The 14844-nt window shown below is 46.5% G+C and overlaps 1 protein-coding gene across 1 annotated transcript in view; it reads right to left on the bottom strand.

Moving 5' to 3' along the window:
* SIGLEC1 (sialic acid binding Ig like lectin 1) overlaps positions 1–9774 on the bottom strand; it is a 47469-nt gene extending 37695 nt beyond the window's left edge. Inside the window, 6 exon segments of the mRNA XM_033159599.1 lie at positions 2035–2331; positions 7976–8213; positions 8215–8257; positions 8259–8333; positions 8989–9002; positions 9766–9774. Coding sequence (XP_033015490.1) covers positions 2035–2331; positions 7976–8213; positions 8215–8257; positions 8259–8333; positions 8989–9002; positions 9766–9774 — 676 coding nt within the window.
* Between the last annotated feature and the right edge of the window lie 5070 nt (positions 9775–14844).

Here is a 14844-nt window from a genome sequence, read left to right as displayed (position 1 = left end):
ACTATTATATTAATTGCAGTGGCACATCTGGTTACAAACTTAATTCATTCCGGAGGTCCGTTCTTAACCTGAAACGGTTCTTAACCTGAGGTACCACTTTAGCTAATGGGGCCTCCCGCTGCCGCCGCACCGATGGCGTGCAATTTCTGTTCTCATCCTGAGGTAAAGTTCTTAACCCGAGGTACTACTTCCGGGTTAGCGGAGTCTGTAACCCGGGGTGTTTGTAACCCGAGGTCCCACTGTAATTAAATTTCAAATGCTGCCATTCATTGGAAGATCACAGGGCGCGTTACAGCATAACCACGCAAAATGAGAACACAAAATGCAAGAAACCCAAGAACTCTGCTCCCACAAACACATCCTTAAAGGTAAAGGGACCCCTGACCATTATTATTATTATTATTATTATATTATTATTATTATTATTATTATTATTATTATTATTATATCAATTTTTTTGAAAGCTACATGGACTAGAAAGGCAGGGCATAAATGATTGCTGCTGGCACCCATCTGCCTCAAGAGTCAACGGAGTATGCCTGCAGGGGTGAAGTCAAGCCGCTGTGTTAGCAGCACTCAAGTGACCTCTCTGGGGAGCAAGTCACACCTGAGCAGTGTGTCTGGAGGTCCTGGGCTGCCCAGACGACAAGACCCCCTCTCTCGGCCTCGCTGATGGGGTCCAAAGGAAAACAGAGCCAGACGTTTGGCACCAGCTTGGCTGCAGGAGTTGCCGGAAGGAGGAGTACAAGACGCCATCCAACCGTCTTGGGGACTCCACTCCAGATTTGTGTAGGGTTTACTCCTGAGCTTCTTCCTTCTCCCAAATATGTCCCTCAAGGTAGCTGAGGTTTAGGATCAGAGTTCCCGTCTCCTAGAAGGGCTACCTTCCCAGGTTGAGGAGCCTCATCTGCCCCTCACCTCCCTCTCTACAACATGTCCAGAACCGAATTCTTGCCTGGTGGACCCACTCATGGTCCGTCCGCCAGAGCCTGTCTTCACATGGAGGGGAAGCCCCTAACTCACTTATTAACAACAACCTTTCTGTCCCACCTTTCTACACAGCACTTAGACGTGGAAGCAATTTATTTGTTGGGAAGTTGGTGATGATACAATGGGCAGAAGATTTTGGTCATAATATTATGTTAGAAGACTGGGAAAAATTGTGGAAAGAAGGAATGAAATTTACTGCATGTAATGCGTTAAAAGAAAATGTCTTGAAGATGATGTATACATTACACCGGTCGAATTAGCGAAAATGTATAAGGTTGATAACAAGTGCTGGAAATGTAAGGAAAAGGAAGGCACCTTTTAGCATATGTGGTGGGAATGTAAGAAGGTGAAAGGCTTCTGGGATATGATTTATAATGAAATGAAGAAAATGTTGAAATATACATAAATTGCTAAAAAAAAAAAAAAACCCAGAAGCCTTCTTACTGGGCATTACTGGTACAGACATTAAAAAACAAGACTTTAAACTTTTCCAATATGCAGTGAATGCGGCGAGAATCTTAATAGCACAAAAATGGAAACAAGAAGAAACACCGACAAAGGAAGAATGGACAAAATGACAGGAAGAATCCGAGAATTGGACAAAATGACAGGAAGAATCCGAGAACAGCGGGACCAGAAATTCTTCAAAGACTGGACCAAATTTACGAATTATTTAAAAGACAATGGTATTCAATCAAATACGTTGATAGGATTGCAAGAAGCTTTGTAGATTATGGAAGAAATGTCGTTGTAAATATGAAATTATAGTGATTAAGTTGGATATGATGATTTAAAGCAATGACTGAGTTAAGAAATATAGTATAAAGTAATAGATATTAGAAAACCATGTGGAGGGTTTGAGGGAAGTCACGGCCCTAAAAAGCCAAAATGTTAAATGAATGGAAAGATAAATGTGATAGTTTTTTCAATGTATTTATATATATATAATAATAAAAAGTGATATTTAAAAAGGAAGCAATTTATTTGTTGCCACTGATAACTGCCCCTCCCGGCTGCTCCATCCTCCTCCCCGGATAAACTCACGTTTCACGTTGAGTGTGATTCTTCCCGTGGCCACCTGCTTCCCAACAGATACCTCGCAGCTCAGTTCCCGGTTGTGGTCCTTCCAGGACAAGGAAGTGGTCAGGGTTTGCTTCCTGAGTGATGCCGCCGTGTCCAGCTGCAGCGTCCCGGACACAAGCGAGGTCGCCGTGTCGTAGCCAAGCCATCTCATGGAGATGTTGTCATAGGGACATGTGTAAGGGCTGGAGCAGCTGAAGGACACCTCCATCCCTTCGTGTAGGTCGTCCTGGGAGGCAATGGTGGGGATGTTGACCGAGTCTAAGGAGAAAAGGCCAAAGGAGGGGCTTAGCATCAGCAGAATCTTCTGAGGTAGGAGCAAGGATCAGCTCTTTGCTCGACTGAAGATTACTGGGCAGTTAATAATAATGATAATAGAAGATGATGATGATGATAATAATAATAATATAATACCCTATTTTTCGCTCCATAAGACACACTTTTTTCCTCCTAAAAATTAAGGGGAAATCTGTGCGTCTTATGGAGCGAATGGTGGTCCCTGGAGCCGAATTGCCCAGGCGCCAAAAGCAGATAGTGCTTTTTATTTTACAAAGAGAAAAGGGGGTGTTGAAAGGAGCCCGCTCAGTAGCTGATCAGCAAGAGATCGGGAGAGAGATAGAGTCCTGGCTCCCTTTCAGCCCCGCCCTCCATTGTTGAATGTGCTGCAGAGGGAGGTTGTTTGTTTCCCCAGCGACATGGGACTGGCTGATTAGATTATCTGTCTGGAAACTGTAGAAATGGCTCCCTTTCCTTTAGAAGCTGCAGAAATGTGAGTTGAACCCCATAAAAATGGGGCTTTTCCTCTTTGCTTTTTCCCCTTTGCAGAAGGAGCTTTGCTTTTCTCCCTTTGCAAAAAAGCTGCAAAACTTTAGCTGATCCTCAGAAAAACAGGGCTTTTCCCTTTGCAAAAAAAGCTGCAAAACGTTTAGCTGATCCTCAAAAAAACCAGGGCTTTTAGAGTAGGAAAACCAGAAAAATATTTTTTTCCTTGTTCCCTCCTCTAAAAACGAGGTGCGCCCTATGGAGCGAAAAATACGGTAATAATAATAATTTATTTATACCCTGCCTATCTGGCTGGGTTTTGCCAGCCACGCTGGGCAGCTTCCAACAGAATATTAAAATACAATAATCTATTAAACATTAAAAGCTTCCCTAAAACACAAAATGAGAACATAAAATGCACAATAAAACACAAACAAACCAACAATTCCACACTCACACCGATACAGATGACTGATTAATTGTAATTTGGTTAGTTGTAGGTAGGAAGAGGGGAAGAGGGACACATAATTATTGGGGTGGGTGGGAGGGGGGGGAACATATGGGCGTGGTTTTCAGGTGGGATAAATCACATACCAGAAAATTCAGGTTGTGCTGTTAAACCTGATTTGGCATTTTGCAAAAAGGAAAGCGACTGGGAAATGAACTGGAAAGGGTAGGATAAATTTCAATTGACACAACATGGGCTAACCTCCCCACAGATCAGAAAGGCTGCTCATTAAGCAGCCAACTTTGTCTAACCAGCCAATCTGGTTCCAGCCAATCAGGGTGAATGCTCAATAAACACATACCCTCCAACGTTTGAAAATAGGGACACCCTATTCCATGGTGTTGGTGGAGAGGATGATGATGATACCCCTTCCATCTAGCTGGGTTGCCCCAGCACTCTGGGTGTCTTCCAACATATATAAAAACATTTTTTAAAATCCCTATACAGGGCTGCCTTCAGGTGTCTTCTAAAGGTTGTACAGTTACTTATCTCCTTGGCTTGGAGGATAATTCCATACCCTCCAACACTTTTCTGATAAAAGTAGGGGCATCCTAAGGAAAAGTGGGACATTCTAGGATCAAATCAGAAACCAGGACGGCTTCTGTAAATCCAGGATTGTCCCTTGGAGGGTCTGTGAACAGGTTGTTGGAAGGTGACCGTAAAGAAGACGTCACAGGCTAAAAGCAGTTAGAAATGCACATGCAGAAGTGAAGCTCAGCTCCAAGAGAATGCTTTATATCCTCTGTTTTTGAATATGGGACATGGGCTTTCCATTGCAAATATGCTTAAGTTTCAGATTTCAGCTTTAATCAAGTTTTTTATCATTATTTGAGGAACAGCCTGAGAAATGCCTAGGCTAAAGATAGGAATGAGGAACCAAGCAGAGTCCCTGTGTTCTGGGTGTACCCTGGGCTGGGAGGACAAATTTGTGCATAAACTCGGCGAATGGTTATCACTAAGCGGAAGCTGGCGATGGGAAGAGAATCAGCTGGAAAGAGACACCCCAACCTGGTTAAACAAAAGGGGATAGAAAGGGATGGTCTGAATGGGGAGGGAGATAAGAAGCGCCACTAGATCAGGGGTCGCCAACACAGTGCCCGCGGGCGCCAGGGTGCCTGCCTGCCTGCACTCTGGTGCCCACGAAAGGCCTCACACTGCCGTCAAAAACCCACAACGTGCAATGGACTGTTTCATCTTCCTGCTCAGTTCCTGGTTTGTGCTGGCCCAGCCTCTCCTACGAACCTCCTCAACGATGTCCACGTTTCTTTAACTGCCGGTCTGGACACCCAACCTCCCTTCCGTTCGAAACAGACGATTGAGCATAAACATGCCAGAAGTGTGGGATGTAGTCTTCTGGAGCAGTCAAGTACAACATTCCTTGTTTTGCTAGAGTGGACATGCAGGGGGATGTTGGTCCAGCCAGCTGAACTTCCTGTTACACCTGGCTGGAGCATCCTTCCTTTTGCATGTGACTAGTAGGTGGACTAGTATGGGCTGTACTGTAAAAAGCCAAGTCACGTAGCCACCTCCCTCTCTCTCCCTTCTTTTTCGTCCTGCCTGCTTCCTGCTTCACCTATCAGCCAGAAGTCTGTAGGTTATCTCCTATATGGGGTAAACCTGTTTGTACATATTTGTAACTTTAAGCCTAAAGGTTATGCCTTCAGGATCACTAGATAGTGAGAAAACTTCTTTTTGTTACTTATGAATAAGACTGTGGTGTTTTTATTCTTTTAGGAGGCATCAAAGGGGTCTTGGAGGAGACTCTTGGAGTCCCATGGACTGCAAGAAGATCAAACCTATCCATTCTCAAAGAAATCAGCCCTGTACTCACTAGAAGGACAGATCCTGAAGTTGAGGCTCCAATACTTGGCCACCTCATGAGAAGAGAAGACTCCCTGGAAAAGACCCTGATGTTGGGAAAGATGGAGGGCACAAGGAGAAGGGGACGACAGAGGATGAGATGGCTGGACAGTGTTCTCGAAGCTACTAGCATGAGTTTGGCCAAACTGCGAGAGGCAGTGAGGATAGGCGTGCTGGCGTGCTCTGGTCCATGGGGTCACGAAGAGTCGGACACGACTGAACGACTGAACAACAACAAAGGGGTCTTACCAGGAATAACAGAACATACAGTTGTACCTCTGGTTACGAACACTTCAGTTTATGAGCGCTGCTAACCCAGAAGTAGCGCACTTTGCCCCAGGATGCAAATGGAAATCGCGCACCAGAAGCCCCATTAAAGCACACCTCAGGATAAGAACGGTTTCAGCTTCAGAATGGACCTCCGGAACGAATTAAGTTCGTAACCAGAGGTACCACTGTATTTCTGTTAAATCTTACATCTTTGGTCAGGAAGCTGCTTGGGGATCTGCTAGTGGTTTCTGGCTTTGCATCATGCCGTTCAGCATTGTATTTAGTACTGGGAGATGTAAGATAGAGGGATAATGGGACAAGTCCCCGTACAGTGGTACCTTGGTTTAAGAACAGCTTAGTTTATGAACAACTTGGATGAAGAACGCTGCAAACCCGGAAGTAGGTGTTTTGGTTTGTGAACTTTGCCTTGGCAGCAGAACCATAGCTGTCAACTTTCCCCCCTTTTAAAGGGAAATTCCCTTTTTCCAAATAGGATTCCTCGCAAGAAAAGGGAAAAGTTGACAGTTATGAGCAGAACATGTTGAGTGTGTTCCATTTGTAAATTGAGTCCCCCCACTGCTATGGGAAAGCATGCCTTGGTTTAAGAACACTTTGGTTTAAGAACGGACTTCCGGAATGGATTAAGTTCATAAACAGAGGTACCACTGTATTTCAATCTGGACAAGACAGATTGTATGCTTATTGTCTCAAGGGATTCTAACGAGTCTGCAGCCAGCTTCCTGCTGTGTAATAGGGAAATGGCACTCCACTAAGTGAAGAAACTTGCTAACATGAGTTAGAGAGGATAATATTAATCAATATATCCTCTCCTGCTACCCCAACATTCCCACAAGAAGAGATCTGCAGCAAGGTCAGCCAATGGCCCACCTAGTCACAGAGGCCACCCAGGTTTCTATGGGAAGCCTGGCAGCAGGATCTGAGCACAACAGATCTCTCCCTGCTTGGGATCAGACTGTGCTTACAGAATTGCAGAGTTGGAAGGGACCCTGAGGGTAATCTACAGGTGAAACCGAAAAATTAGAATATCGTGGAAAGGTTCATTTCTTTCAGTAATTCAACTTAAAAACTAATATATGAGATAGACTCATGACATGCAAAGCGAGAGTGTGTCAAGCCTTTATTTGTTATATTGTGATGATTATGGCGTACACTGATGAGAACCCCAAATTAACAATCTCAACTTTGGGGTTTCCATCAGCTGTGCGCCATAACATCACAATTATAACAAGCAAAGGCTTGACATATCTCGCTTTGCATGTCATGTCTATCTCATATATTAAACTCCAGTAGCTAGTGAAAACAATTGCTTACATAAATGGATTTTTCCACAATATTACAATTTTTCGAGTTTCACCTGTAATGCAACCCCGTGAAACAAGCCAGGCTTGCTCTTTTGTTCTCTTTTGGAAAGGTCTGTTGCCATCCCTAGTGGCGAGTGTATCTGTGTGCGTCCCACATGTGTGCTGCAAGCAGTGTGGGTGTACACACTCATGCACAAACAGATATATTGGCTGTGCCCATTCCTGGCATGTGGCCCTGACCATCTTTCAACCCTCATGTGGAAAAAGAATTTGGCCAACCATGCTTTAGGTCAAAGCAGTCCAGCCAATCACAGTCAGGTCCTTCTGCCTGCCCTGCCTCTCTGTGACCTCAGAGCAGCTCAGCCAACCACAATCAGCCTTCACTCCATCACAAATCCCTGACCACATCGCAATGATGGTGGCCTGCAGGTGGCTCAGTTGGTTAGAGCGTGGTGCTGATAAAGTCAAGGTCGTGGGTTTGATCCCCATAGGGGCAAACCACATATTCCTGCATTGCAAGGGGTTGGACTAGATGACCCCGCAGGGTCCCTTCCAACTCTACGATTCTATAAATGGCTTGGTTAAACAGCACAGGGTTTCCCCCCAGCTTTATACAGTGGTGTGCAGCCTTTCCTAATTTAGTAGCTTCCATTCAGTTATTCAAACCTTCCATTCAAACCTATCCATTCTCAAAGAAATCAGCCCTGAGTGCTCACTAGAAGGACAGATCCTGAAGTTGAGGCTCCAGTACTTTGGCCACCTCATGAGAAGGAAAGACTCCCTTGAAAAGACCCTGATGTTGGGAAAGGTGGAGGGCACAAGGAGAAGGGGACGACAGAGGATGAGATGGTTGGACAGTGTTCTCGAAGCTACTAACATGAGTTTGGCCAAACTGCGGGAGGCAGTGAAGGATAGGCGTGCCTGGCGTGGTCTGGTCCATGGGGTCACGAAGAGTCGGACACGACTGAACGACTGAACAACAACATTCAGTAATTTCAAGCCAGGCTTTGCTCCCTAGAATGTTTTGCACTACAGCTCCCGGCTGGCTGGTGCTGATGGGAGTTGTAGTCCAAAACATCTGGAGGGCAGCAGGGTGAAGAAGTCTGGCTTAGCAAAAACAGTCGAGAAATAGGGATGCGTCCCAAAGCAGACTTTTGTGGGCAGGGAGTCTCTGGTTACTTACCGGTGACGGTCAGCTCAACCCCCTTTGGATCGGACCAGCGGTTGCCCTCGCTGATTTCGAACCGGAAGGTGTACTTGCCAGCATCCGCAGCTGTCACGCCCCTCAGAAGCAAGGTGCAGTTGCGCTGGAGGGGGTCTCCCAGCAGCCCTGTGCGTCCTTGAAACTGACCCTCAATGCTGCCGGGAGTTGCTGAGTGGTAGACCACAGCCTTCTGCCCCGTGTAATCTTTGTACCAAATTGGCCGTGATGCCGTCTGGGACAGCGGACTCGCTGGGGTAGTGAGGTGCACGGGATGAAGACACAGGATTCTTTTGACGCTCCACAAACTTCGGGGGCCGTGACACCCCAGGAACAAAGGCTGCAATAGGAATATTATATATTATTATATTTTTTTATATCCCCCTTTCCCTGACAGGGACTCACACAGCATGCAACTGAAATAGAAACAGCTAACAGGAGAGAGAGCAGTCGGTAGAGCATGAGACTCTTGATCTCAGGTTCATGGGTTCGAGTCCACGTTGGGCAGTCAAGGCAGATTAAAGCAGTGTTTTTCAACCACTGTTCCGCGGCACACTAGTGTGCCGCGAGATGTTGCCTGGTGTGCCGTGGGGGAAAATTGAAAAATTCGAAAGATTTAAAAAAAAACAGCCAAACAGACCCAGGTTGCGCACTGAATAAAGTATTTTATAATTTTTCATATTTCTGTTTACTTACTATTCATAATAAAGTAATTATAAAATACTTCTTTGTGTTTATTTGATTCCTATTCAAGAGAATTACTTTATATATAGTCAATATAGGCACAGAGTTAAATTTTGTAACATTTCTAATGCTGGTTTGCCTCGTGGATTTTTTTCATGAAACAAGTGTGCCTTTGCCCAAAAAGGTTGAAAAACACTGGATTAAAGCTCTTTGTTGCTCCCGGCCAACCAATCTGCTCCCACGTTCCACTTATTTATTTATTTTTTAAAGGACTTGTTACAGCAGTCAGGTTTAGTATTTAGCAAACATACCTTGGGCAACATAACTGGAGAATGCAAGAAGGAAAAGGGAAAAGGCATAGCTGCTCCAAACCGGCTGATAGGAGGGCAAATTCCTGGAAGGGGAAGGAAAGCAAAGTGCACAGTTATAGACTCAAGACCTGCCCAAAAGACGCACACCTTTGACCAATGGTCCACGGAATGTGGAGTGCCTGTGGCCCACGAGATGCAGTTGGACTACAACTCCCATCATTCCCTGCAACCGGGGCTGATGGGAGCTGGGGTCTGCGAGCATCTCAAAGCCTTCAGGTTCCCCGTCCCTGAACCTGGGACCTTCTTTGTGCAATGCATGTGCTCAATCTCTGAGCTGTGCGCTCTCTCAATGTGCTGGGTTGTTGTTGTTGTTGTTGCTGCAGTGACGAAGGCCATGTCAGCACTGCCCTTTTGAGTCGTGCCCATGAGGCTGCAAGCCTGTAGGCAGGGACTGCCTTGTTTGTAAAATCTGTAACAACGGCGACAGCAGCAATAATAACGCCACATGCCACCCCAGTCTCTGAGCGGTGACAGACACCAGGGGTTCCAGACACTTGCCTAGTGGAGGCCGTCTTTAGGATATCTGGTCTTACATACCCTCCAACTTTCTCCAATGAAAACAGGACGTCCTAAGGAAACAGGACATTCCAGGATCAAATCAGAAAGGGGGCCAGCTTATGTACGTAAATCCAGAACTGTCCCTGGAAAATAGAGACCAAGTGTCTCTATATATGCAACCTGAGCATAATATGGGGGGGGGGGGTCGCAACAGCACACCTTATCCATGCACGGAGCAAGCAGGTCTCTGTGTCTCCAGCTTCCTGCCTTCTTCCAGCTCAGCTCACCTACCTCTGGTTCTCCTACCTAGCAGCTAAGTGAGGAGGGTGGAGGGAAAGCAATCTCTTAGCCTGTAGGGCCCCCCCTTAGTTGTAGCTCTTGCAACCGAGCTCATTCTTTGGGGGGTGCTGATGAGGACACTCATGTGGCCAGCTAAGGTCAATGTCTTACAAAGAAACTAGTTTGACCAGTTCGGCAATAGAATCCTTTGTCAGATTGTAACCCTCTCCGGATACAGTTGGAAGGGACCCAGAGCATCATCTAGGCAGAACAATAAAAGCTGCACTGCAGTGGTTTCAACTAGATGACTCTAGTCCAGCGTTGGCGAACCTTTTAGAGACCAAGTGCCCAAACTGAAAACCAAAACCCACTTATTTATCGCAAAGTGCCCAAAGTTGCTGAGCTTTTTGGGGAGAGACATCTCCCTGTTACGGAAATTATGGGGGGGGGGGTCACCTAAGCAAAGTCTCTTCCCGAGTAAACTCATTTGGGGTATGGAGTGATGCCCTTAAGGGGACCCATCTCTGCCATGATCCAGTAGGCGAGAGACCATGTACACAGGGAAATGCTCAGCAGGTAATCTCTGGGTGCTTCAGGCTAATATCCCTCAACCAGAATCCCATTGTTCTCTCCCAAATAAGTGCTCAAGGTATCCTTTGTTGTTGTTGTTCAGTCGTTCAGTCGTGTCCGACTCTTCGTGACCCCCTGGACCAGAGCACGCCAGGCACGCCTATCCTTCACTGCCTCCCGAGTTTGGCCAAACTCATGTTAGTAGCTTCGAGAATACTGTCCAACCATCTCATCCTCTGTCGTCCCCTTCTCCTTGTGCCCTCAATCTTTCCCAACATCAGGGTCTTTTCCAGGGAGTCTTCTCTTCTCATGAGGTGGCCAAAGTACTGGAGCCTCAACTTCAGGATCTGTCCTTCTAGTGAGCACTCAGGGCCGATTTCCTTGAGAATGGATAGGTTTGATCTTCTTGCAGTCCATGGGACTCTCAAGAGTCTCCTCCAGCACCATAATTCAAAAGCATCAATTCTTCGGCGATCAGCCTTCTTGATGGTCCAGCTCTCACTTCCGTACATTACTACTGGGAAAACCATAGCTTTAACTATACAGACCTTTGTCGGCAAGGTGATGTCTTTGCTTTTTAAGATGCTGTCTAGGTTTGTCATTGCTTTTCTCCCAAGAAGCAGGCGTCTTCTAATTTCGTGACTGCTGTCACCATCTGCAGTGATCATGGAACCCAAGAAAGTGAAATCTCTCACTGCCTCCATTTCTTCCCCTTCTATTTGCCAGGAGGTGATGGGACCAGTGGCCATGATCTTAGTTTTTTTGATGTTGAGCTTCAGACCATATTTTGCGCTTTCCTCTTTCACCCTCATTAAAAGGTTCTTCAATTCCTCCTCACTTTCTGCCATCAAGGTTGTATCATCAGCATATCTGAGGTTGTTGATATTTTTTCCGGCAATCTTAATTCCAGTTTGGGATTCATCCAGCCCAGCCTTTCGCATGATGAATTCTGCATATAAGTTAAATAAGCAGGGGGACAATATACAGCCTCGTACTCCTTTCCCAATTTTGAACCAATCAGTTTTCCATATCCAGTTCTAACTGTAGCTTCTTGTCCCACATACAGATTTCTCAGGAGACGGATGAGGTGATCAGGCACTCCCATTTCTTTAAGAACTTGCCATAGTTGAGTGTATAGAGCTTCTCCATCTTTGGCTGCAGAGAATATAATCAATCTGATTTCGATGTTTGCCCATCTGGTGATGTCCATGTGTAGAGTCGTCTCTTGTGTTGTTGGAAAAGAGTGTTTGTGATGACCAGCTTGTTCTCTTGACAGAACTCTATTAGCCTTTGCCCTGCTTCATTTGAACTCCAAGGCCAAACTTGCCAGTTGTTCTTTATCTCTTGACTCCCTACTTTAGCATTCCAATCCCCTATAATGAGAAGAACATCCTTCTTTGGTGTCATTTCTATAAGGTGTGTAAGTCTTCATAGAATTGGTCAATTTCAGTTTCTTCAGCACTGGAAGTTGGTGCATAAACTTGGATTACTGTGATGTTAAAAGGACTGCCTTGGATTCGTATCGAGATCAATCTATCATTTTGAAATTGCATCCCAGTACAGCTTTCGCCACTCTTTTGTTGACTATGAGAGCCACTCCATTTCTTTTACGGGATTCCTGCCCGCAGTAGTAGATATGATAGTCATCTGAACTGAATTCGCCCATTCCCGTCCATTTTATTTCACTGATGCCTAGGATGTCAAGGTATCCTTGCCAGTACTTAACACCCATTCACACGTCTCAGGGCTATCTCCCTGATATTGCTCTGTTTTCCCCATATGCTAATCTGGTTTTTCCTATATGTCAATCATGTAAACCCTTCCCTTCGTGATGTAGTGATGATGTAGTGATGATGTTTCCAAACTGTATTCTGGGATATGATAGGAGTTTTTAAAAGTTCTTGTAACGCTGCTCTGGGTGTGCAGTTTGACTGTAACCTATTGCACAATAAACCCTGTCTTGTCCTTGCTCCAGTGGCTGGACTTCTTTTATTTAACTCCGCAGAAACCAGTGGGCTTATCCCTAAGGGCCAGGTGGCTGGGCAGTTCCACACCTGGGATTTTTCCGTTACACCCTCTCCCTCTTCCCCCCTCCTGCTGGGTGGCCAGGCACACTCCCCGGCTAGCTGGCTGGAGGACAGAGCAGCCCTGAGGCTAGGTGAGCAGCGGCAGCCAAGAGGAGAGGGAGAGCTGCCACCCCAGCCAGCCAGCCCAACAGCCGCTGCTGCCTGCCTGCCTGCTCCCAGCGTGGCCTTCCCCATCTTCCTCCCTCCTTCCTCCCTCCCTCCAGCAACGTTGCCGGGGCAAAGGTGTGAGACTAGGTTGGGCCAGGTGCCCTCCTAGGCCCAGGCAGGTCAGGCCCATGGGAGGCAAGGGGCCTGTGAAGATTGGTAGCTGGGGTGGGGGCGGAAGGGAATGGGCGAGGCCTGGCATGGAGGGGGAGCTGGGAACTACCACACAGCACTCGAAAAAGTGCAGGGAAAAAACCCACGAGGGTCAAATAACGAACGCTGTTACGCCCAATCAGAAACAGCCACTGCCGCAGCCAATTGAGAAACCAGATCAATTGCCGAACACAATCGCCGGCTACCAGAAAGAAAGAAAGAAAAGTTCCAGGTTTAAGCAGTGGATGCGCCCAGTAGCATGGGGAGGAGTGGAGCACAAATGGAAAACACAACAAAACAACAGGGCTGATGGCACGCATTTCACCAGTGAGAGCTCCACGTGTCCATTCTGGCACCTGTGCCATAGGCTCTCTACCGCTGCTCTGGTCCAACTCTACAATTCTAGGATTCCAACTGTTGCCACATACTGTAGCTCTGTTGGCTCCCACAGTGGCATATTAAAAACTAATGAGTAACTGTTGACCTGGGCCTGACTCGCAGCTGTGCAGAGCTATTCCTCCTCCTGTTACGGTTTCAGTGACACCCTACGGGCTGGGAGGGTCTATCAAAAACCCAACGAGATGCAAGCATTTGCCGAATGGCTGCAGGAGAGAGCCATGCCTGAGCATCTCACTCAGACCTCCGAATAGCAAGTGGGCCAGGGCGTTTTTTCAGCCGGAAATTGCTGGACCTCTCAGGTGGGTGCCATCGCAATTATAAGAGAACAAGGGATTTGTTCGCGGTGAGTTCCAGCACCTCTTTTTCTAGAAAAATAGCACTGGGGACATCTGTCATGGAGAAGAGGAAGGGGAGTGTTGCTCTCGTCACCCGTTCGAAACGTCCCCGTCTGTTTCCTGAACTCAGCCCTTGGCAGCAGCTTCCAAATGAGTTTCGTTCTTCCGATCAGCCTCACCCATCTGACCCCAGAGCCCAAGTTCCTCTGTTCGTGGCGACAGGGCCTGACCAAGGCATGCCGAGTGTGGCTGCCTCTGATGGGCTCTGAAATCCAAAATCTGGATTAATGGCTTCAGTTTCCTTTGAGCAATGGCCATAAACATCTGCAAACACACACACACAACCATGCCTTTCCCTTGCCAAAGTCTGCCTCTGGTAACTGAAAGGATTGATGCTGGAAGGGAATTTCTGAAGCCCTACACCGGGAAATCAGGGTTCACATTTATGTGGGTCAAATGGATTTATTTATTCTGACATGTGTTGATTACTTATTTATTTAAAAGTAGCTATTTCATTTTTAAAAATCAAAGTGGCTTACAGCAGAAATGTATAAAACCATACAGTAAACACACACACACACACACACACACACACACACACACACACACACACACACATGTATCTTAAAAACGGACCTCAATGAACCATTATGGAAAGAAGTTGTTCTTAATTGGCTGTCGGAATAGGAAAAAAAAATCGGCAGGCGTTTCAGTGTTAAAACAGAAGGTGCCTGCTAAATCTCTGTTGGCAGAATATATCACACTTTTCTACAAGGAGTTCAAGGTCACATTCATGGTTCTCTCAACCACCACCCCCATCCCATTTTTATTGTCACAACAACCCTGTGAGGTGAGTTTGGCCAAGAAACTCTGTCAGATCCCTGGCCACCCAGTGAGCTTTGTGGTTGAGTGGAGATTTGAACCCTGGTCTCCCAGGTCCTAACCTGACCCTCTAACCACTGAAGAACACAAGCTCTCTAATATTTTAAAATGAAAAATAGTGCTTGCTGCCAGGGTTGGCGTGTAACAATAACTTCCTCCCCCAGGTACCCTAATCCAGAACACTGAAAATTGGTTTCTCTGTGTGTGTCTGGATTCCCTCCCGCGCCTTCAGAAGGATAGAAGTGGAAAGTGTTGGACGTGGACCAGAAGGAGACCTTCATGAGTCTCCCTGCTTTCTTTTGAAGCAGCAAGCGGCCCAGCGGTGTGGCCTTGTTGCGCTCTCTCTCTCTCTCTCTCTCTCTCTCTCTCTCTCTCTCTCTCTCTCTCAGCCCAACCTACCGTACTTCTGTACGAGTCTAAAAGGCTGCTTTGTGATCTCGTGGGAGGAA

Source organism: Lacerta agilis, chromosome 9 (assembly GCF_009819535.1).
Source record: "Lacerta agilis isolate rLacAgi1 chromosome 9, rLacAgi1.pri, whole genome shotgun sequence".
Taxonomy (NCBI): domain Eukaryota; kingdom Metazoa; phylum Chordata; class Lepidosauria; order Squamata; family Lacertidae; genus Lacerta; species Lacerta agilis.
This window is presented reverse-complemented; position numbering and strand designations above follow the sequence as displayed.